The 23,977-nt window shown below is 40.4% G+C and overlaps 1 protein-coding gene across 8 annotated transcripts in view; it reads right to left on the bottom strand.

The window, feature by feature from the left end:
* rapgef6 (Rap guanine nucleotide exchange factor (GEF) 6) overlaps positions 1 to 23,977 on the bottom strand; it is a 138,480-nt gene that overhangs the window by 36,590 nt on the left and 77,913 nt on the right. For all 8 annotated transcript variants that reach the window (XM_027273316.1, XM_027273317.1, XM_027273314.1 and 5 more), the window contains 6 exons: positions 12,058 to 12,189; positions 6,883 to 7,063; positions 4,992 to 5,128; positions 2,842 to 3,000; positions 1,726 to 1,878; positions 365 to 529 (listed from right to left, as the gene is read on the bottom strand). In XM_027273316.1, the coding sequence (XP_027129117.1) occupies positions 365 to 529; positions 1,726 to 1,878; positions 2,842 to 3,000; positions 4,992 to 5,128; positions 6,883 to 7,063; positions 12,058 to 12,189 (927 nt within the window). The remainder of the gene's footprint in view (positions 1 to 364; positions 530 to 1,725; positions 1,879 to 2,841; positions 3,001 to 4,991; positions 5,129 to 6,882; positions 7,064 to 12,057; positions 12,190 to 23,977) is intronic.

Below are 23,977 nucleotides of genomic sequence, written 5' to 3'. Positions count from 1 at the left end.
GCATGAATACAAAACATTAGGAGTGCTGATAGGAGCACAAGGACCGCCATTTGTTTCTGCACATGTAAAATAGTTCAGAATGTATAGTGTATATACAGTTTGTACTTAGTATGCGTACTCTCCACTACTTCCCTGCACCATTGATTTACATTTCCATCTTAGCAAACGGAAACCCTTGACCTTTCATGTACACTCTTACAGTATAGGCACACATACAAATATTGCTGCTCCACACACAGAAACTTTCCAAACTTTTGCTTTATTGGTTTTCACCCTTGCAGACACACACACACACACACACACACACACACACACACACACGAAACATCCAAAATCAGCCACACACACACACACACAAACTCACAGTGTCCCGGAGGCTGTCCACCTGGAACCACTCCAGCAGCTTCTTGCCGACCTCCATAGGATTTGACAGGAAGGTCCTGTAGGTCAGCAGGAAGTCTTCGATGTATGTGGGGTCCACCACCGATGGTTCTTCCACCAGGTGCATGATCAGACGCTCCGGGGTTCCCTGGAGGGAAAAACATATTCACACACATAAGGATACACGGGGAAAAACATAAGGTGCACACTCAGCTGAAAGGACACAAGCGCACATGTAATCTATACAACGCACAAACATGCACATGAGCATGTATACACACCAATTTGAATAAATTATGTCAACATTAATCATAAAAGTGACAAGGACATACACTATAAAGATGCAGCTATGGCATTGAACTGAGCTGCCAGTCAGCGATCAATAAAACAAAGACATGTGCAGAGTGAATGTAAATGTATTATCTGGAGCGAAATGTTGTTTTTGTCTAATTCTTTCATTTGTATTCACAAGTAGCAAACAACCAGTGTTTGTGTCTGAGACGTAAACTGTATCCTCTGGTTTCAGCCAGTTTGTTAATGCTATCAGAGCAGAGGTTTCTGAGGGAAACGATTCATATGACAAGGAACAGAAACTAGAAAGGCATCCACTTTTGTCAGACGCAAAAAAGAACAAAGCCAGAAACAGAAGTGGAAATGCTAACACTTGTGAATTGACTCATCTCCACTGGATGTGTTTTTGGAGCCAACAGCCTTCCTCGGAGCACTGGCCAAGAGAATCATTCAGGCCCATTATCCGATCAATACCTGGCTGCCTCTGGAGGCTCGGGAGAAGGATCAAAAGGCCTTGGAGCGCTTTGCAATGTAGCGTACAAGAAAATGCTCCGGCAAACACTAATAGTGCTAACGGTGCCTCAAAACAATCAACAAAGAACCCAGAGCGGCTGCATTGATGTTCTTGCAAGATACTATATGTAGAGGGCATGGTCGATTCATAATGAGGGAGTACTCAAATCAATCCAAAGTATTTCAGTGCATTTATTACATAATAATGAAAAAAAGGGGGTGATAACTTGATTTTTTCATTTCATTTAAGAATTCAGTCATGTTAACATCCAGCCTATCCTTGGACACTAACCCTTCCCTGTCTCGTCTTGTTGCGGACATGTCCTTGAACAAGGCTGAATGGATTTCTATATCCTGTTAGGTTGAGTGCTGGCTGAATTATCAGACCGACTTCACCCTATGTTTGCACCCCAATCAATCCTGCATCCCTGCTTTTATCTGAAGTGGATTTACCTGACGGACAACAGAAATCTTTTGGACACTTCAGAACAGCAAAATACTTTCTCAAAAACTCGACTCTAAACACTTAAAATCACTAACCTTGATCACGATGTGTCCCTTCCTGGTGCCACTGCGGTCAAGTTCACGGTGCTCCTTCACCATAACAATCTCCCCCTCCTCCTCCACCTTGTGCGTGTTCTTCTCCACATGGTTGAGGATGCGCCAGTAGTCCTCCTGGGCAATGCAGACGAACTGGTCGAGGATGACATGGGGAAAGCGGGTGAACTTGTAGTAGAGCAAAACACTGCTCTGCACCAGAATCGGGTACTCAAACAACAGCACAGAAGAAGCATAATGGTGGCTAGAGAGAGGCATGAGAGGAGTGGGAAGGTCCAAATGCACTATTTCTCACTAACCAAACTTAATAAAATAAATACCTATCAACTAGCTACTTTGCAGAAACATTCTTCGCTTCAGTTTCGACACTGGCGCTAAACTAACTTCTCATTATATTGAAACTGAACAGAAAGTGCCGGACACGGTACAGCATTGTTACTCGCTGCTCTTCCCTTGACCAAATCATTCATTTCTGCATTTTACTTGCTCAGCCCTACCGCTGCAAGTTCCTCTGTATCTGAGGACAGGAAATGAAGTGTGCAGTGGAGGAACTGTGTGTGTGAACAGAGGTTACCACAAGTCCATTCTGGGCGTCTTATACCTTTGTGAACCCATTAACATCGCATCCTAGCTCTATATTAAGGCCGGCTTTCTGTAAGAAACCTGTAAGGCTATTTGTGCACTCATCTAAATAAAACACCAAAAGTAACGCTTGCAAAAATTTAGCAAATGTGCACTTTTATAATAAATAATCTCTACTTTCAGACATGCCATTTAGTCTGTTGCAAACATTATGTAAAAAAAGAAGGCTGTAACCACAATTCTTGCACCGTGACACCCATTTTGCAAAATTAAGTCAAGCAGTGCAAAATTCTAAAAAAAGGAAACAGCCTTTACGACACACAAAAACACTGACAGAACATTCATGGTTATATCATGTAAAACATTTAAATAATAAATGCATTTACTATTTTTGCTCACTAAATAAATGAAACTTAATTTCTAGTTGACAAAGCCTTATGTCTGTGAAATGCTATCAACAGGTAGTCACAGAATTACTAAATGTTTTCTTTTTATGTCTTCATCAGTCTTCTTTACCTGGCAGTCGTCGCCCTTGGTGCGGACTTCTCCGTTCATATACTGTTTGTCCAATGAGGGTGAGATGCCAAAACTGTTGCCCATGCAAAGAGTCTCCACTCTTCCCTCCGGATGGCTGATCTCCACGGCTCCGTTGAGGATAACATACCAGAGGTCCAGCTGCAGACATCAAACATGCAATTTCAGATCTTTTTGATCTGCCACTACTAATGCTGACTTGTGGATCTGCTAAGTATAACTGGCTTTAAAACACAGGCAACAACATCAAATATATAATAGTTTGACTGTTCATCTGAAATAAAAAACTGTTGTGTTTCACAGTTTTATCATAAAGCATGAGCTTTCAAAGAGCACATTGGATATCGTCGCGCTATTGCACAAGAATGACCGTTAAAATGGTGACATATTTCTAGCTGACATTTAATAAATTGTGAGCATAATGTGCATTGTGTGAGGTATGAGTATGGTGCTGAAGAGGTATTGTGTCTCTAGTGGTGGCTATTGAGAAAGGAAATGCTAGCAGGCATAATATAACAAGCCATTCATCCCCGGTGTGAGAGGATGGAGGGAGGGAGAACAACCCTGAGCTCCCTCCACAACTAAAACTGATATTTCCTCCTCATTGCCTTTCCATTCTCTCACCCGGCAAATATCCAATTCTCTCAGTGCTTCTCGCTTTCTCTCCCCATCAGTCAGCCTCTCAACTTTACTTATTTCTCAGCAATGATGAAACGGTAATATGTAAGGTGAGATATAAGGTAATCAGCCATATATATGGAATACAAAAGGTAGTTGCATTTGCAATTTGACACTTCTCATAACATAATTGTATATACTATGCATTTAGATCATTAATATTTATGGAAAACTGCAAAGGTGGAAAATATTTAAATAAAATGGAAGACAGAACTTTAAGCTGATTTTAATCCTCCACTCTGACAGACCCTTGTTGGCTGCCTCTTTTTCCTTTATCTCTTCCGAAGCACTTTACTTTTTACTTCTGTCAGAGCACTTTAGACTCTTTTTATTTTCCTTTCCCTCTCTTGCTCACTTAGCGTTGCGTTCAGTTGTGAAAGGCGACAAGCAGTTCTCTTTGACCTTCAAACACAGAGTCCACAGAGAGACAGACAGAGCGGAGGAGACCTGTCCATCATCCAGACTCGACACAGACGGGATTGGAAGCACAGACACCCATTACAGATGCACACAACCTATTTTTGTATGTGTGTGCTTCTGTGTGTGTGGAAGGTTTTGTCCTGCTGACGTGGATTCCCATCCTCCTCCTCCTCCTCTTGGCGTCTGGCAGTTCATTGCCATTTATCACCCTGTCGGTTCTAATGCTGCTGTGTGCAACCAAACAGCCATGACAGAACTCCCGTTTCTCAGGCATGTAACTTAATTAATTAGCTGTGTAGTGGCTCAGGTGATTGACGGGGCTTCTACTCTGCAGTGACTTTGCACATACCAGTTTTTCTATGTGAATTAGCTTTGGATAGACTGGAAGATGGTGACGATGTGTGTGTGTGTGTGTGTCTATACCAATAGAAACCTGTCAACGCCTGTATTGACTCTTTCAAACCGCAGTGGGTGATGTTCTATGTACTCGTGTGTCTTTGTTTCTTTGTGTGTTGTTTCCTCCAATTGTCTTTATTTTCTATATTACGCGATTTTTCATGTTTCCCCCATACTGACCTCTTATGACTCCCTTCATGCTTGAGTTATACAGTAGATTACATCTTTTCTGTATGCATCGGAAAGACTAATTTAAGATATTTTAACTGTAATTACATTAACGACCCAATTAAGAATCAGCAAGCCAGCAAACACATCTTGTTTCTGACTGAATGAAGACAAACACTACTCTAAGTGTACAGGGAATTCAGTGTAATTGTGTTAATGAAGCAGATATAATGAAAAAAAGATATTTTGCATATCATAATTACCTTATAAGTGATTAACCTACATGAGACATGCAGCAAAAGAGGCTGGTAACATGACAAAATAATAACTATAATTACTGCAAAAGAAATAGTTTTAATACTTCTTAAAGCCTTAAACTTTTCCAGACTTTATAGGGCGCTTTTACAGTAACACAAGTGATACACTCCTGTCCACGGGTTTATGTGTACGTGTTATGACTTCATTCATACCTCCTGTTTGTTGTGCAGTATGACTGTGCCGGCCTGCTCCACCACCTCAAACACCATGACGCTGCACAAGTCTCTGCGCACGGACATGGTCATGTTGGCAAAGGCAGGCAACTGGTGCATGAACTCCAGTAGTTGCTCTATTTGGCAGAAAAAGAGGGGGAAAAAACAAATCATAAACACTCGTGGAACATGTAGAGGGCACGTATTGATGTAACCCCTGTCAGGTGTGAAGGTAAAGCACTTTTCTACAGACAAACAGCAACATTTATAAAAATAAACAATAAACTTAAAATGATGCTGACTGAAAGCAAACCCACTCCGCCTGCTACTGCATATCTTTAATGTTTGTGACTCCAAGCTAATAACATACTGTTATTAGCATCTTAAGATTTTATGCCTAATGAGAAAGTTTCACACCATGTTCCTTCACTAGTTCTCATCTGTCTATTTCCTCTGCACTGTGGCTGAGAACACAGTGACCCAGCTCCAACCTGCACAGTATGCAGCCTGGCTCATTCATTCCCACTTTCTATCTCTCTATCATCCATGTGCCTCTTTCCTTTGGTCTTTCAAAAAAACCTAGGTTAAACAGTTGGCATTTTAAGTCATTCTTGGTGGGGGTTTTTGACAGTTTGAAGTTCAAGATAGTTGGATGTTTGTCAGAGGTGAAAAATCAAGTTTACATTGAATATAAATGTGAATGTAAATAACCTAAAGTAGAAAAATGCAAGTTAAGCAGAAAAAAGCTATACAAGACAAGATTATATATGCAAAAATAAACACTTATCAGACTAAAGATTTTTTTTAACTACATTAAACTGGCAATGTTATTCATCAGGCAGCAATGGAAACCAAGGTTTGGTTGGAAGTATTTAAGACTGGGTAAAGCGATGGTTCCCAATTGTTTGGCTTGTGACCCCTTAAAATTAAGCTATGTCTTCATATGACCCCTTATCAGTTTGCACATATTCATGGGTTGCAAGAAGTTCACCTTTTAACGGTCAGAAAAAGTACAGTTATTCAGTATTTAAGATGGACAGAAGAACTTCTGGAAAAAAATAAACCTAAATTTCCAAAGTAGAAATGAAGAAATTGTTTTTTTTTCTGCTTTCCTATTTGTATAAGCATCTCACAACCCCTGAGATTTACCAAATAACCCCTTGCCTGGGTCCCAATTTGGGCATTACAACCTCTGCAAGCTAACTGGGAATATAAATATACCATAATGGCTACTATAAATACTACTATAATATTGGATAAAGTCACAAGGTATACAGGACAGTACTGAGTGACATCCTCTGTATTTAGACATTTAGTCCACTGGTGTCCAATTGTCAAAACTGAACTTAAGTGAACTTAATAAAAATGTATATATAAATGTATATATTCATAGATTTCAGGGTGGAACTTAGACACATCGTCCTGTTAACTGCATAACTTTACTATGAATGAACTTCTTGTGACCACTCTGCGGTGAAGGCCATGAGAAGGCCAGCCTCCCAGCAGGCACACAGCAGGCTGGGCCTTTACAACACCTTCTAGCTCTCTGATGTGGTCACCTTCTCCTCCAGGACCCCACTGAGTCCCACTAATGAGGTCGTCTCTCTGATTGCCTGCCTAAAAATACACACTGGAAGAGCACTGGTGTTTAGAGACCACTGCAAGGGGTCTTTTTGTGAGAGGGGCATTTGTGTATCTCCCCTGTGCTTACTGAATGATAGATGGTGTCTTTGAGGGCTCCTCCTTCAGCATTTTTATTGAGATGAAGTGCACTATTCAGTGGCTGACTATAGACAAGCAAGAATGAATGACCTTTCAAAGCAATTTTATAATGCTGGATACCATTTAAAATTAACTTAAAGCTAGAAAAGCAGTGTTGAGTTAGACTGACCAATGTCGTCATCATTGCGATCGGCTGGGTCTTTTTCCAGACACTCCCTGACTAAGTCCCGACCCAGAAGAGTGTCTGAAGCTCTCTCCAGGTCCTCATCTTCCTCCTCCTCTTCCTCGCTGTCCACTGCAGCCTCTGGAAGTCCAGACAGGTCCACATCTCCCAGCTCACTCTCTGTGGCCTGGAGCAAAGACAGCAGAGAAGGCAGCACAGTGGTTGGTAATAGTAGGGGGGAAAGAAGAAGTCTTAGAAATTGAGATACCGGTAGTTAAGATAGTAACTTAACTCCAGAAAAAGAAACAAAAATCAACTTTTTATGAAACAAAAATTTAAAAAAACAAATCTTTTATGGATTTTCAGGACACCCAATACATGTAGACAGGGTTTTAGTTGCTTGACTCAAAAAGGTCTATCTGAAGCTTGAATAATAATGTGACCTAGAAATTAATAATGGAGCAGTGATGTGTATCATCACAAGATGGTTTGCAGGCCTTGAAATAGTGCACCAGTTTACTGAAGTGGTATTCAGGCTGCACCATACTGTGGCATGACTATTTCAAATCAAACTAAAATGAGGTTTAAGGGCATTCAGTATTAATACAAGACACTGATACATAGTAATCAATGTAAGGACCAAGCAGGGCAACAACTAGTTTTACTCAAAGTTGTGCAAAAGCTATTTTAAGTCATCAAAATCACCAGGCTATATCAAATACCACAATTTTACAGCTCGATTCCATTTTCACTTTCCACCTATCCACACAACCCATAAAGAATAACCTTGGAATGAGCAGCTGTACCTGCGACCCTGAGCTAACACCCCGACACCATGTCCCAAACTAGAAAACCAGCAGGCCAGCAGCCAAATATTTAAATCCAGCAGTAATAATTCATTTTCCACCATATTTCCCCTGTGTGGGGCAGACAGATGGTTGGCAGAGTATGGTTCTAAAGGGGCACAGGGGCTTTTCAGGTCAGCTGGGAATTGAACCGTCAACCGAGAGGTGAAAAGAGGAGCTCCCTGATGGTACCTGCAGCACTGCAGGCCATCTGTTACCTCTAACAGGTAGGCCTTTAAAGAAAAGGAAACCCTCTAGAAAAAATGAGCATGGTTTTTTAATTAAGTTCTTTTTATTTTTATTCTTGATTAGCTGGGTGGACAGAACTACTATGTCTACATTTTGGTGTGGTTTCAAAGAAGAATTGTTTGTGCGACTATGTTTTTAAGACTACTACTGTATTGCACAACGCGAGTCTGTCTTAACTTCTAGCTGTTATCAATTCAACGATACCACAGGATCAATCCAAGAATTGGTAAATTATTCAACACAAGAAAATCAAAATGTTTGTTAAAAAAAAAAAGTTGAAGTAACTATTGGGCATTTGTGCTTGTTTTCTCATTTGTTACATCTGGTATTAGTTAAGTTGCTGTCCACTTCTTTTATTTTAGTTTATTTTGTTTTCTATGCATAACCATATTCAGGGGTGATCATGGAATAAAGAGTAAGTCTAAAAGTTTCAGGGGTATTACCTTAGCACTTATATACCTACATTTTGCCAGCCAATGATTTAGAAGAGTAGAAAACCTAATTGCGATATTAGCTTTTGCAGCTTGTGGGACACCAAGATGGACTCCCTAACTAATACTACGATCGAGCTCTTAGGTTCTAGGAGATTTGGTACCTGGCCAAAGGATTTTATAGGTTTCTCTGAGGCAAGGGGATTAAGCTAACAGTCCATCCTGAGTTCAGCCACAGGTCCACTCTTGTTTTCATAAATTAGGTTGGACAAGCTATTTAGAGGACTTTAAAAAACACACCAGCTGCTCAGCTCTGCCCTCTTCTGCACCAGATACATTTAATTTGACCTAATATACTGTATAAGAATAGAAAAAAAACTAAATGAAATGTAAATACCTGATTTTATTTTTTTTGACTAAAATAATAAATGAGACAGATGCTCCATATTTATTAAGACACTCAAACCAAACAGCCCAACAACAGCATCCCCTGCATGTTGTTCTGCAGTGCTTTTAATTTTGCCTCACCTCTATTTATTGATTTTTGGAGGACATTCGTCTCATGTATTCCTCAGGAAACAATGTTCAGAACAAGACAAAGGCTGAAAATGCAGTTGTACTTTTTATAGTTCCCAACAAGAGAGGAATCTTCATAATGTCAGATAGATGCTGCTATGCAGCCTATTCAATTCTTACAGAAAATGGGCCATCTGTTTAAACTTTGTTACAAAACAGAGACATTAAGGTATGTGGAAAGAACAGAGCAATCCTGAGACAATAACCTCTAGCTTTTCTTCTCACACTCTGTCACTGACATAACTTTCAGTGCTTTTGAGAGGCCTAGTTCATTCTGAATGCAGGATGTGCCCTTTTGTGTAAGTCCCCCCGTCTCAGAAGGAGTTTGAGCCAGGAGCACATTTCCTAGAGATGAGGGACATGAGGATCTGCCCACATTTCATGCTGTGTCAGAATAGCAGTGACAGAAAAGAAAGAGGCAAGCAGAAATTCAGGATATAGCCGGTAGAGCCAATAGAGATGAAAGACAAGGGGGAAAGGCAAAGAAAAGAATTGTTGAGAATAACAGAAGAATAGAGGGTGACTGACAGGAGAGGGATGTAAAGAAGGGAAAGGGCACAAGGGTGAAATATGAGCCAACAGGAGAAGGCAGAAAAAGGTTGAAAAGTTGAGGAGACGGTGTAAAATGAAGGGAAAAAAAGAGAACGAGTGGGAGATACCAATAACAAAAACAGTCTGTTGCACTGACAGCCGAGGACCACAGCTGACTGGAGGGTCAGCGCTTTGAGACAGCTGTAAACAAACACAGAGCCGGGTCGGTGACAAGCTGATGGGATCAGATCTGTGTGATTAATATTCTAATCTCAGGATGAAGAGATCAGGTCTCTGGTGTTAAAACGTCTGACCCAGGTTGACCTGACTTACATCAATCTGCAAACGCTTCACAGACAGGCTGAGCAGAAAGGACAGGTTGTGGCAGATAAAGAGGTTAAAATACATGAAATCATTTTAGTCTGTTTATTCTTCTGACAATGACTGATGGATTCCATAATTCTTGCGCTCTTATGTTTGAGGTAACTAGTGCAACCCTGACAGCAGACTTCCCAATGTCTCAGTCTGTCTAATAATACTTTCTCTATCTTATAATTTGGATTTTCTTTGTTGAAAGTGTGAAGCAGAATCCATGTTAGAAGTGCAACATAATCAGATAATAAGATACACTTTGAATAGAGACCGAGGGCCTCCAAATTAGCTTTGCAAGGTCGCTGGGGAATAAAGTACTTGCACTTGACTTGTGGTTGGTATTTTTCGCTCTTGACTTGCTAAAATGGGAGTAAAATAAAATCTATATCCTGGCACTATTAGCATTGTTAACATTCCTCACTGCGACCTCCTCATTAGTTTTGTGGCAAGCTGTGCCCATTGATCATACCAGCTCATTAACTTGTAACTAGCTCATTAGTTTGTAGCTAATGTACCTCACCAGTTCAGCTGATGACCGCTAACAAGCTGGTGTCGAATGGAAACACTCCCAACCTATACACACAAACATGTATGAAGAATAAAGCATGTAGGTCGTGAAGAGCTGAGACTAAAAGGTTCTGGATTTATTATGGCTTCTTGTGTAAAGAGGGGAGATTAGGAGATGTGAGGTATTAAAATGATGAGACGACAGCCTTGTCATGTACTCTTTTATGGATTATTGATTCACAGCCATTTAAATACCCTACCCTCAAGAGAGGCATTTAATTCCAAGGCACACTGAGCTACTGAATGCTCAAAAATGTCACGTAAAGGTAAGGCTGATACAAGAGGAGAGAGTAAAATACAAAGACCTTTCCCACTTTGTGCATTTAGCTGGCTCACTGCAATTAAAAAACAATATGCAGAATAAGCGTCCTCTGGTACAGATATTAAAAGCAACATTCGCTGAGGACCGCAAGGGTCAAATAAAATGGAATACTTGTTTAAAAGAACACAATCAACAAGTTCAAAGGTCTTATGTTTCCAGGGCTTCCAATAAATGAACGTGTTTGCCTTATTTCAGAAGACATGTACTATATCTATAGATGTAATGCCAAAAAACTGAGGAAATGGGATGCTTCCTAAGGTAAATAATCTCCAATAGTGAGATTAAGTCCCATGCTCAATTATTCCTTATATTCTTCTTTAGGGAAATATAAATTGAACATTATGTCTGACATGACCACCGTAACAGGATGTTAGAATCTAAATTTCACCAGCACTCTTCACTGCATACTAGCTGTGGAAGCAGACCAAAGGAATACTAATCACTGATCAATAATCATCATTCTGAGTTGAGCATTAGAACTGAGCTATCTAATGTTAATATATACCTGTGGTACAGGTATAGACAGAGCTTTAAAGGTTAGATTCATTTCCTGAATGTGACCTTTCGTCCACAGCAGGAAGTACGGAGGGAGACGGATCAACAGGATGTACCACAGATGCACAATAATTAGCGAGATACCAAGGATTATAAAGAGGGAGGGTAGAGGGTTGATAGATATGCTACAGGTAGACAGACAGAATTGGAGCAAATCAAGCTGGGGAGAATCCACCATCAGTAAAACACTTTTGCCACAGAGCAGATGTTGTCGCAGTGTGGTGGTGGAAGAGACAGGGGTTTGTCGCCGATATTTGACAGGCTTCATTATTTTTTGTGTGTAATGTAAACATGGTGGCAAGGAAGAGAAAAACATTTTTCATTTTTCAAAATATTTCTTTGACAGTAAGAGCAACAAAATATTCAAAAAGACTTAAATTGAAGGTAGCAAACTGATGAAGCATTACAATTCTCTATATTCTCTATATTTTAGATAGTACCAATGTTGAACAATGAACTTCTTATATCAAAATGTCACCTTAAAATATCTAACAGAGGTGAAAAGAATATGGCAAAGTAAAGGGGAAAATGTCTTTGGCAGAACATTTGAGGTTTCATAGAACTGGAGCTTCTGGAAAACATCAATGTGTCAGGATTTTAATGTTGTACACCACTGGTATTAAACTCCAAATGTATGGAAAAAAAAGAGCATGTCATTCCAAAAAAAAAAAAAAAGCATTAAAAAGAAAAAAATCTAGTGAGATAAAAATGTTACAAGCAATGAGGTACCAACCTGGTAAATATCTGATAAGCTGCTACTTCCAGAGTCGCTGGCGATGCTGCATCCTGATTGGCTGGGAGCCATGTGCATCACCTGCTGGTGGGCGTGGTCTGTTAGGTGCATCTTATTGAGGTCAGCAGGAAGCTGCTCAGACAGACAGGAAGTGGTGGAGACATTGGGAGAGAAAACGTGAAGAGGATATGAGTTCAGCAGAGGCAAACATTTGAGCCTGCAAACACACACACACACACTCGTACACACACACACACACACACACACACACACACACACACACACACACACACACACACACACACACACACACACACACACAGGGCTGTTTCATCAGCTTGAAAGCCAAAGTGGTTTGGCACTGTTTGACATGTTACACTCCAAGATAATTAACACGAAGAAGATGGAACTGAAGACACTTCAGACGACTATAAATTATGATCCAAGGCTGGAGGTTGATATCATTTCTGATAGAGGAGGGTTGGAGGTGGGAGGCTGGTTTTATATTTTTGGAGTGACCTTAATAAAACTACAAAACTGTAAATTCTGGCCATGGCTGTCTTATTAGGATGGCATGGCTGGCTTTCTTTTGTGCAGACAGCTTAGATGTTATGTGCTATGCATACACACTGAACAGACAAACATGCACATGAACGCTCAAACCTAAGCCCTCAGTTTCAGAATGAGACAAAGTTGTCAGCTAGGCCAACTGATTTATTAAAATCCATTTCATATATTCTCTGTATGTAGTTTCAGCTGTGCAAGAGGACAACACGTCAATGTCACTGTCAATGACAAAAACTACCAAAGAGACATAGATCTGGTGACAAACAGGTCACCAGATCAATATGTAACCTTTAAACTAATGATTAAACCTAGAATAATGCACACACCAACAGACTGAGCCTACAAGATTTAGCTAATTTCAAAGTCCAGGTTCAACAATGAGGCTACCTTATGTCTGGTTTGTTAGGTATTGAAAAAGCGTGAGAGTCAGAGCGAGTTTAAATGTTTGAGCAGAGCACTGTGAAGCGATATCTGTGCATCCTCTTTACAAGTCTTCAAATGACATTAAGATCAAAGTGAAGCACTGCACCAACTGACAGTAAATAAACAGTTTATGTGTGAGTGAACATATCTGCATGCCCTGGTGTGATACTCTATAGTGTCTAACTTTAAAGACCGATTTCAACCATTAATTAATTCACTGCTCGGTGAGAGAATTCAGAGTTACACCAACAGAGAGACATTTGGCACATACAAAAGAATACCCAAAGACACTACCTTCTGGTAGACTCAATGGTGAATGCAAAAGCTTGATGCATACTCCATGTCTAACCAGTCAGTCAACAAAGTGAGACACGAGCTTCATCCAGTGTTTACAAGCAGCTCAACCAAAGGTCAAGTCCAAGTTTTACTCCTTTACTCTGAATTCATCGACATTGCTTACCCAAAATTTACCAACATAAGGTTGGAGTGGTTTTGCACTCTAATATTTAGATGTTTTTACATTAGATGAAGATTACAGGATACTTAGAGGAGGTAGTTTGACAAAGGTTGCCACTGCAGACAGTTTCTAAGAGACTGGTTAAAGAGGCAGCTAGGTTTCATCTATATTTCTTGGGCAGGTGGACAGATGTACTAGGTCCTCTCTGCTCTAGAAGAAAGCCAACCCTCTGATTCTCAAGTCTTACCAGTTTGGATCGAGGCAGTGTGAGAGAAGAAGTCCTCCTGCGACAAATGGCAAACCTACAGCACACCTCCTCCATCTCCACATCAGGCAACGTTGGCCGTCCAAACACACACATAAACAGTCACTGAAAAGCTCATGCCAACAGTTATACATGCAAAGCTCCACCAAGCCAAAGTGAAGCTTGGAAGCTGGCTGAGGCTGAAAGTAACCGCAGTGCCAACATGTAATATTAAAGACATTGAGTCTGGGGGTGCTGCCCCCTCAGTACTCTCTACTAATAGGCCTGCTGTACTGTACGACCCCATCAGCACTTAACCCTTCCCCCTCTTTCCCAAGACCACAGGGAAACAGTACCGAGGGGTGGAGTTTAAGAAGCTCGTTGGCTTGTTCTTAATGTGTGGCATATTAAAGGAGATCACTCAGTTTAATGAATTCATGTACAATGGGTTTACACAACATGAAGGACATGAAGGTGTGACCTAAATCACTTATGACTAGATATCCATAGACCCAAAACTAACCTTTTAAAACATGCCAAGTCCTCAAGTCCAAGGCTTCTGTGATTTGAAACAAGTCACTAAACAGTAAGTGAAAATGGACGATAAATATGCATCCTAATTTTAATTCTCTTTACCTTACTTTTGTGATTGTAAAAACAGTCACTTTCAATATAGTGCATTTACTGTCAGACATTTTGTGAGTGTCAAATGTATGCATTATGTATATAATGTGTTAAGTTTGCCTATTATTTTACGTTCATTGCATGTTCTTCACACAGTCGGTAGTCAGTAGATTTGTACATGGCTCCCTCTTTCCCTGAACAAGAAATGAAAAAATTGACTCAAGCCTATAAGAAGTACTATGAAGAGCTATACACTTTGGTCAAAGGAAAAGCAATTCAGTGATTGACTTGTTATTGATGCACTGATTATTTGTTTGTTTCTGTATGGACCCCACCCTGAAGCCTAAAGGAAATCAGTATTATTAATAAGAGCAGTAATCCATGCACTGTGGATTTATTTTTTGAGTAATTACACAGTGAAATATCCGACTCACATACACCCAAAATCTGCAATCCATCCATGTAATCCATTGTAAAAGTAAAGTTTAGTTACATTAATGTGTCTCATGCCTTCATCACACAACTCTATATTAACATAGTGTACCACTTTATTATTAATAAATTCTTGGTCTCTCTGTGTTTCTCTCATGTCCCTACTTATTTTTATTTAAGATATCAGGGTAAAAAGTATCTATTTTTTCCATTTCAAAGTGTTCTACTATAGCATTCACACACATATACTCACTCACAGGTCTCTGACATTAGTGTTCGAGTGACTGAAGGAGTATTTAAGTGAAATCCATTCCCCATTAGGTAAGGTGTTGTAATGCATTGTGTGTTTCACTTATTGAACCACAGATAACACCTAATCCCTGACTGTTGATGTTATTGACTAAATCACATACATACTACACAAGTAGAATTCTCTACTCTCATCCCAGATACTTGCTGTTGACCAACGCTCTTTACTACTAGATGGTTGCATTTGTGTGTGAATAAGAAAAGACAGAAAAAGTGAGCGAGGGGACAAAGAGTGATTGTTAATTTCATTACCGGTAAATGCTTATTGATTTTTTGTGTGATGGAGCGGTTATAAGCCCCTGCATCAATTTATATCACCCAAATCCACATTCATGGACATAGAAGTTAATGTGTCAAACTGCTGAGGCGATCAGGACTCAGGGGAAAGTTACAGAAAAGGATAAAAATTCACTGCGAGTTTGACATTTTGGCTAAAAGTATCCTCAGTTCTTCAAGACTTTAGTTTGGCGTTATGGATGGTGTTTCATAGTAAGTTAAAACTCTAGACTTGGTTATAGGGAGGTGAGGGTTAAGGTGCCATTAAACTAACCCACCATTACAGCCTGACGTAGGCTGTATTTTGTTGTGGTTGATGCTAATACTGATATTTTGTATTTATTGTAAAGGGAACAAGGTATCCAAAACATATTGGCATTTTGGAAGATAAACTGAAGCCTTTTTCAGACATATTATTTATAACCTTGCTGGCTTCATCTACCTGTTCAAGTATTGGCTTTTTGTCATTCAGACTTTTACGCTTCACTCAGATATGACCGCACATTAATGGAAACAGCACCTTGCCTGAAGGGGAGCAAAGAGAGACACAACCGTGGTGAGTTAAAAATGGAAGAAAAATGTTTTCTGTTGTCCCACAGGCTGCATCGCTGATGGATTTTAAAACGTATCTTGCTGTTGAAGCCTTAATGACCACTGTGGGCAGGAGGGAAAATGAATCCACTGATGCAAAATCTATCAATTTCACCTTTCACTTTTACAGAGCAAAAGGTTGGAAACAGGTGAAAATGGTTAGAATAACTCTATCCAAAGGTAACAAAATCCACCTGCAAGCACCTCCGAAGCTCACACATTAATAGTTATATTTACTCTGTCTAATCCATGCAAAAACCAAAGCACTAAAACAATTTTACTGGGTGTTAGGTACCAGACTATTTTGCCATAACCTGTTGTCATGCAATCAGCTGAGACTTTAGGAAGATACAGGTTGACAGTCTGTTAATACAGTGTGCCACCAGTTGTCACATCCTCGTTCAGTGACAGTCTGTGGAGCATTGCAAGCAATGGACAGGAATAACTGTTTAGAGTACTGAGTAATTACCTCAAGCACTATTTTTCCAAATTATATTTTCATCTTTTTTCCAACACCTTGTCAAATCCAAAAAATGTGTGTTTAAACAATACAGGCAGATAAAATTGACCTGACTCTACTTGGCCTTCTAGCTTTACGACAAGCAACTCTCTGCATGTGGCTTTGTTAGGAAGTCCTGGTTATGATCTAATTGGGCAATTTATTCAGCTCATGCCTGTTTTGTTGGATTTATGAAAAAGACTTAAGAGATACAATCAGGGTTACATGTGAGAGACAAAGTTCCTCATAGGAAGGATGCCAGGGAATGAAATAAGTCAAAGAACAGGCAGAAGGGGTTCATGTGTTTGTCTGAGTGTATGAATGAGGAAAGGATTGAAAGGCGGGGTGCAGTTAGGGAGTGAAGGGGGAAGTGAATAATTGTGGCGGTCTTGTGGCTCCTATTCACACCACAGACTTAATCCTACTCTAATCCTCCTCTTTCCCTCTCCCAGTGGGCCTACTGGTGGGGGGTGGGGTGTTTAAGGGGTCTCCCATTCTCCTCATGCATTAAGGATGAGAGTTAAGAGATTAAATATAAATGTGCAAGGTTCCTTCTGCTGTACAATTCTATCATTTCAACGAGCGGGCACAATCATAGGAGGATTGAGCTGGCTTTAAATGTTATTTCGCAGTCAAACAAACCAAGCTTTCACATCACCAGTCACACAGTCTGATTAACTCCAGGGAAATCAACCTTATCATCTATCATAAGAGGGGTGATGAAAGATGCAATTTAAGAAAGATTCAGCAGTCAAAGAGTATGAAAACCTGGAAGGAAGAAGACCTGAAGCTTGTGGCAGCTTATAAATGAATAATTGGCTAATGTCATGAACAAAGAGAACAACTGGTTGGGCTCAGCATTATGTCATGACGGGAGCTCAACAGAAAGGAATTTTCTGATGTAGCTGTATGTTTTAATGTGTGTATAGCTGTTTGATCATTTACTACTAATAAAACCACCCAAAGACTTTGTGGTTGGAGTACAAGCTACTTTAATAAAATGACATAATTCATGATTTCTCATTTGTGGATTTTTACATGGCAGTTTACAACCCAAATAAAGATCCTTCCCTCCACGCATCAATCAATCACTGAGAAAGAAAATTGACATACAAATAGCCACTCTGCATTTCTCTTAGCTAACTTTATGATTACATTTGTCTTTCTGTGGGCCTGAAAGCTAAACAAACCAAAAACATATCAGGGTGATGTCTTCTTTTTCCTTCTTCAATAAAACCCAACTGTTTCACTTATTGCATCCAATTTTAACAATAAGATTAACTAGCTATGGGCCTGAGTGCTCAGTTCCCCCTATTTCCTCAGTGATAAAATGGGCCATAAAGCCCAGACTGGCCATTTGGCTACACAGACAAGAGACTGGCTTTCCCAAAGGCAATTTAGTGTTGGGATAATCTTTGCTACATTGTAGGTCAATGTGTAGAGAGATGCTTTGGGAAACCTTGAAGACATTAACGGATGAGGTCTGGTCTGTTTCGAATAATACCCTGGAATTGGCTGGTTAAGGGTTCCAGAAGGGGTCAAGCCATTAAAACACATAGACAGAAGAAGGGTGTGATAAAACTGAATCTGATCAGTTTTAAAATAATGCTGCTACTTCACCTTGAATTATGTTTTAATAATTTTATGACCCAATAATGTTGAGGCCTTTGTTAGGACGCAGTTAGGATTTAATGACTAAATGGCAGGTCATACCTGAGACTATAGACATTGACAGACAGTGAAGAAAGAAATGGAGCAAGGCGAAGACATATAAATCGACGCACAGAATGAGACAAAGAAGAACGGAAGCAAACGCGAGAACAATACATTAGGATGAATAATAAAGGGGACAAATGGCTTAGCTAAGTAATTAAAGAAAATATGATGAGGCTAATGAATCCTGATGAGGATGATAATTAAAATGGGTTAAAAAAACAATGACACAAACAAAGCTCAATGAATATTTAAAGACATGATTTTGTGTTTGCATAGAGAAAACAAAATGACAGAATCATTGAGAAAGAGGTATTGTTTGGGGTCTCCAAAGTATAATAAAGCATCCTCAGAGAGGATTTTTTTTGTTTGCTGTAATCACTGGAAAAAATTATGGTATATGCAGACGTAAATAATGTACGATGGAAATAAGGTGGCAGAAATCAATGTATTATTCATGAGTCCCTTTGTTTATGAATATAAATAGATGCTGGTGCTTTTGCAAGAGATAAACCACCAAGATCTTCCTTTGTCATGTTTCCTGGTTATACTTAAACAACTGACCAAAAACACACAAACAAATAATTCCCAATAAGTAATTAATACCCAATAATCTCTAATTATAAACATATAGGATTATGATAGCGGTCACTAACGTTTATTCAAATATCATTAAATGCCCCTCAGAAGAAAGATTACATCACCAGCTTAGTTCTGCAGACTCAAAATGCACACATACTGTGGAGGTTTCAGGAATAACAACAATTAAGTCCCGTTTTAGAACTCTCTTTGCTGAAAGTAGCAGCTATATACTACTCATAACCCCGCAGCTGAGTAAATACAGCCACGGTAAAGGAGAGTGAGGTCACTGGAGGGGTATTTGACATGAACATGGCCGGCCTGTAGATGTCAGCAGTGACAAACTGCCTTGACATGACTTGACTGGAGCAAGCCAAGCAGCACAACCATCGTATGCAAGATGTTCACACTTGTATCACTTTTTAAATACTGAAAATAGTTGCAGGTGCTTGCATAGGGGTTTTTTTTTCAATATATTTTAGGTATCCATCTGTTAAATCATAGGTAAAGTGGGTCACAAACATTGCAACATAAAATAAGCACTGTATTCTAGATCACCATCATCAATATATGACCATCTTGAGAGCCAGACTTTTTTGGCAACTTTAATTGGTGTTAATTAGAAGGTTAATTCCGTAAAAGGCCCTCCCACTTTGGATTTATAACATTATAACCAGAAAGTCTTTAAACATGAGCTGTAAACATCTTCATCTTCGATCATAACAGCTGTCACCACATGTTGAGCTAGTTCAGAGCGAGTAGTTACACCAGAAACCACACGACAGACAGCTGCCGTTCACCTCTGCACAATGACACAATCGAGCCATCATCTCGCAACACAAATGAGGTCTTTCCTTTCATGTGACACTGAACTTGATGTCTAAATTCATATCTCTGCTCTCTGAGTCATTCTTGTCTCTTTCCGGCCCATCTCACTTCTTTGCTTTGATTGTCTTTGTTATTAACACTGCCATCTCTCTCTATATATCCAAAGATTCACTACCTTATTACAGCCTCCGCTCTTCAGTTTCGCTGTCTCTCCAACTGTGTTACTTTCTGTTACCTCTTTCTGTCTATTTTTTGGTACATATTCTCCATTCTTGCGTTTTCTCCCTAGTGGATCAAAGTCCCATTTCTGCTTCCACATGCAATTCTGCATCAAAGGCAGCAAAAAGGAGTGAAAAGACTGCAAGCAGGCTCATCAGACTGGCCAGGTGAGAACATTGGCTCTGCTGTCTGGAACGAGACACACACACACACACACACACACACACATTTTGAAGCTCCAGATTTAGCCCCATAGTGCTGCAGAAAGCTTTGATCAATTGAGACTCCCTCTTAGCGTGGTCTAATGTTGTAAGAGGGTGACAGTGTCGGGAAACACACACATTCATGAGCAACAGAAATGTAAAATACATGCACATACACATGCATGAACAAAGGAATGCCTCCAACAACACATACAAAAAGAAACACACAGCACAAAATGATGCCAGCACACACAGTTGAAACATACTACATGTCAACTGCCCGCCTCTATGAGCTCCATTCAGTAAAGCGTACACTGAGCTTATTGAATAGGCTCAAAACAGAGCTACTATCCACTCTATTACTGGCAAGTCCACAGACAGTTGGATTAAGATACAGTGCAGGGAGACGGATGGAGATGGGGAGAAAATAGATGGAGAATATGACTGAGTGAGAGCGAGACAGAGAGGGTGAGTCCAAAAGAAAGAGTGTAAGAGGAGAAGGTGAGAGAGGTAGAGTGCAGCATAGGATTGAGAGTGGATTGAGCTGGGAGGGGGCCGTGGGGGCAAAGGTAGTAGAGAGTGGAGAAGAGGGTATAATAGAGATAGGGCTGACAGTGAGAAGTTGGAATGAGGATGAAGTGAAAGGGAGTGAATAGATGAAGATATAAAGCCTCAAATATTCTCTTCAGAATCCAATTCTACCTCACTCCAGACTGAAGTCCAGACCATATCTCAGAGAGGGAGAGAGAGGGGGAGAGAGAAAGAGAGAGAGAAAGAGAGAGAGAGAGAGAGAGAGAGAGAGAGAGAGAGAGAGAGAGAGCGAGAGAGCTGGGAAAAGGGGAGATGTAATGAATTGAAGTTGGAATTGGAGGCGACAACTGCAAAGGCACACATGCCACAGAGAAAGTGAAGGAGGGAGGAAAAGAGAGGTGGGGATGGCGGGTGGAGTTAACAGAGGGTTAACACCATATGAGGACTCAAATAATCACACGCAGAGGAGACTACATGTGCATACAAACAAACAAGAACACAGGCACACATGGATTCTTTCTGTCCCTCTCTCACACACACACACAAACACACTTTTGTGTGCTCCTCACGGTGACACTACCTCCCATCTCCTGCCAGCCCTACTTTCTAAAAAGGCGGCTCCTGAACATCTCGACCAAAATAAAATGTGTGCGTTGCTGCTGCCGTTTTTACATGATTTATTTATCTATTCCACTGGAGCGCAGATGAAGATTAAACCCTCAGATAACTGAATAAATACTTCCCACAAAAAAATTTAAAAAAACACTCGATTGTGCATTGAGAAGAGTGCGCGCAGTCTGCCGAGTCAGAAGTTAATGTGGCGGCTCGGTTTTCTTTGCAAACATTCTTTAATACTAAACGGACACTCCTCTGTTTTCAGACTGATTTTAGACATGACTTTCAGTTGAAAAATGTCTTCTTGGGAGATTGGAAAATGTCCATGACTCTGGAAGAAGCTGAAACCCTGATTATGTCATAGTGATGCCATCAGGGTCATCTCAATTTCAGCTTGAGACTTAAAAACTAATTTTTGTTCCAAGGCATTTAAGCAGGAGGAGGAGGAGGATCAGATTGCATTATAGGAAATATATGACCCAGAGTTTTGGGTTGTGATTGACACGAGGGCTAAGTCAGAATATCGCGGTCTCTTTATCGAGGTGCAACACAAAATCAAAATCTGGAGTCACAGACTACGTTTTAACAGCAGTATACAGCATGTCACTCATCTCAGTATAAAAAGGAAATAATAGACACCGTCTGAGGAAATAGCGCCAATATAATCTAATACGACACAAGTTTGTGCAGCAACTGAAAACTTAAGCTGGACAATAGTGACAAAAATTTAAACAATAATGTTGCAATAAACACACAGTATTTTTTCTCAGCGACATATGCTCAGAAATGCTTTGGAAGAGAAGATGAGACACCAATGGTTGGAACCTGAAAGTGTGGCAGCTTGAAAGAAGAACTTTTTCCCAACATAAGGTGGGGATTCTGCATAGCAACATATTGGCTAGAAAGCTCTCTGAAACACATTTTAATCGCTGTTATGAAAAAACTGCATCCTGTTATTTGGCAGGCATTGGTTTGAGAGTTGCAGGGTTCAACAATCATTGGTTGGCAAGTTTTTTAGCCTGGATAGAAAGTGGTTGGCAAGCTACTATAGTGGATAAACAGCCATTAGTTGGCAGTCTCCACATTTTGTTGTGCCAGCATTGTGACAGACGGGATGCTGAATGGCACTGTCACCAACTCTGCCAAAGGCCTGTGACTTTTGCCCCAGTTGTCTGAGAGTGATGAAGGAGAGAGTTGCAGCAATGGACACACACAGAAAGAAAAGGAAGGAAGGATAAGCAAAGTAAGTAAATAGAAATGGAAGCGTAGAGTGAAAGACAGTGTGTCTGCATATGTTTGGAGTTTTTTTTCTTTTTCTTCTATCTGTCTGGTGCTAAAATCAAAAGCACTGTCGAGTAGTCACCAGATAAATGATTCAGATTCTGACCCGAGTCACAAGTACAAGACTCCTTGCTGTAGCTTAATAGATATTAGACAAACCATGTAACTGATTTCACAAGGAACTTAACATGAACTATGGAAGCGAAATACCTGACTTGTTAAAGCAATAACAGCTGAGCTACACCAGTCTGGATTTTCTTGTGGAGTAATGGCTCTAAATTGGCTGTATGCTCATTCTTCCCACACAGTCTTTACCACTCATTCAATTTTCTGGCGGCTTTTCCACAGTGAAGAAGGTAATTAGCATGGGTCGGCACCCCTGCAGAGTCAAGTATTCTCCTCTGGAGGACTTGAGGTATTACAGCCGGGCTTTAGTGGAAATTCCTTCCAGTCAGTATCTAGAGAGAGAGTGTTTGTTTGTTTGTGCGTGTGTGCGGCAGCAGGCAGCAGACATTAGTTGCTGCCAAGTAGCGGTAGATGTTTTTGAAAGGAATATTCAACCTGTCGCGGGCCATCTGCCCTCCTCCTCTATTTGCTTTAACACCTGGGTGAGCAAATTTTCAGGGTAAAACAAAAAGGGGAGGGAGAGAGCGAATTAAACCTGCTTGAAACCATGTTTTAGGTTTATTGCTTCAGGATTTAAGACCATCAGCACTGTCTATCCAGCCACCATTGAAAAAGTAGAATATTTTCTGATGGTCATTGGATTCTGATGATACACTGGCAACTCATCCATCTTTGCCTCCAGGTAGGCAAAAATAAAAAGGAGATTTACTTTCTGTAATTTTTATTTCCCAACCATGTCCTTTCTCCCTCATTCATCTGCTTTTTTCTCTCCCACCCCATCTATATTGTGCAACCCCTCTTTTATCTTCCCACTGCGGGAGAGCAGTATGAATACAAAATGGCGCTATGATAAAGGATCTATTGATTTTGATGGGGTTGATTTAATGTTAATTGATGTGATAGCACCCACCTCTACAGTACTGGCTGAGAAGATATGTGAAGAAGTCACTGGTGTAAATATGCAGTGTATGCAGGGTTTCTAACAGAGCGAACATGATCGTGTTCACTATCAATTTGCTTTGTTGTATGTGTTTGTGTTACAGGAAAGTACAAGGCGTCTCTGTCTGGGCCCCTAAGGAAGGTGGGCTACAGCCAGGTCTGCCGGATATGGGAGGGAAGGCTAAACACTTGGCTTCAACTACACACACACACACACACACTTGCACACACACCTTAGTACCTCCTGGCTCCCCTCTGTTAACAGATGCTTCCTGCCCTCTAGCCCAACCAGCACTACTTCACACATACAAACACAGACACGCTGAGCGTCCCTGGCACCCCTACGGGTTGACCCAGGGGCCAGGTGGAGGGGCAGCTCCACCCTTTTGGTTCTCCTGCTGTGTTTTTGTTAATGTTGGATCCTGTTCCGCACGTTTGGCCAGCTCACCTCAGCCCAGACAGAG

Source organism: Larimichthys crocea, chromosome XXII (genome assembly GCF_000972845.2).
Source record: "Larimichthys crocea isolate SSNF chromosome XXII, L_crocea_2.0, whole genome shotgun sequence".
Classification (NCBI taxonomy): Eukaryota; Metazoa; Chordata; class Actinopteri; family Sciaenidae; genus Larimichthys; species Larimichthys crocea.
This window is presented reverse-complemented; position numbering and strand designations above follow the sequence as displayed.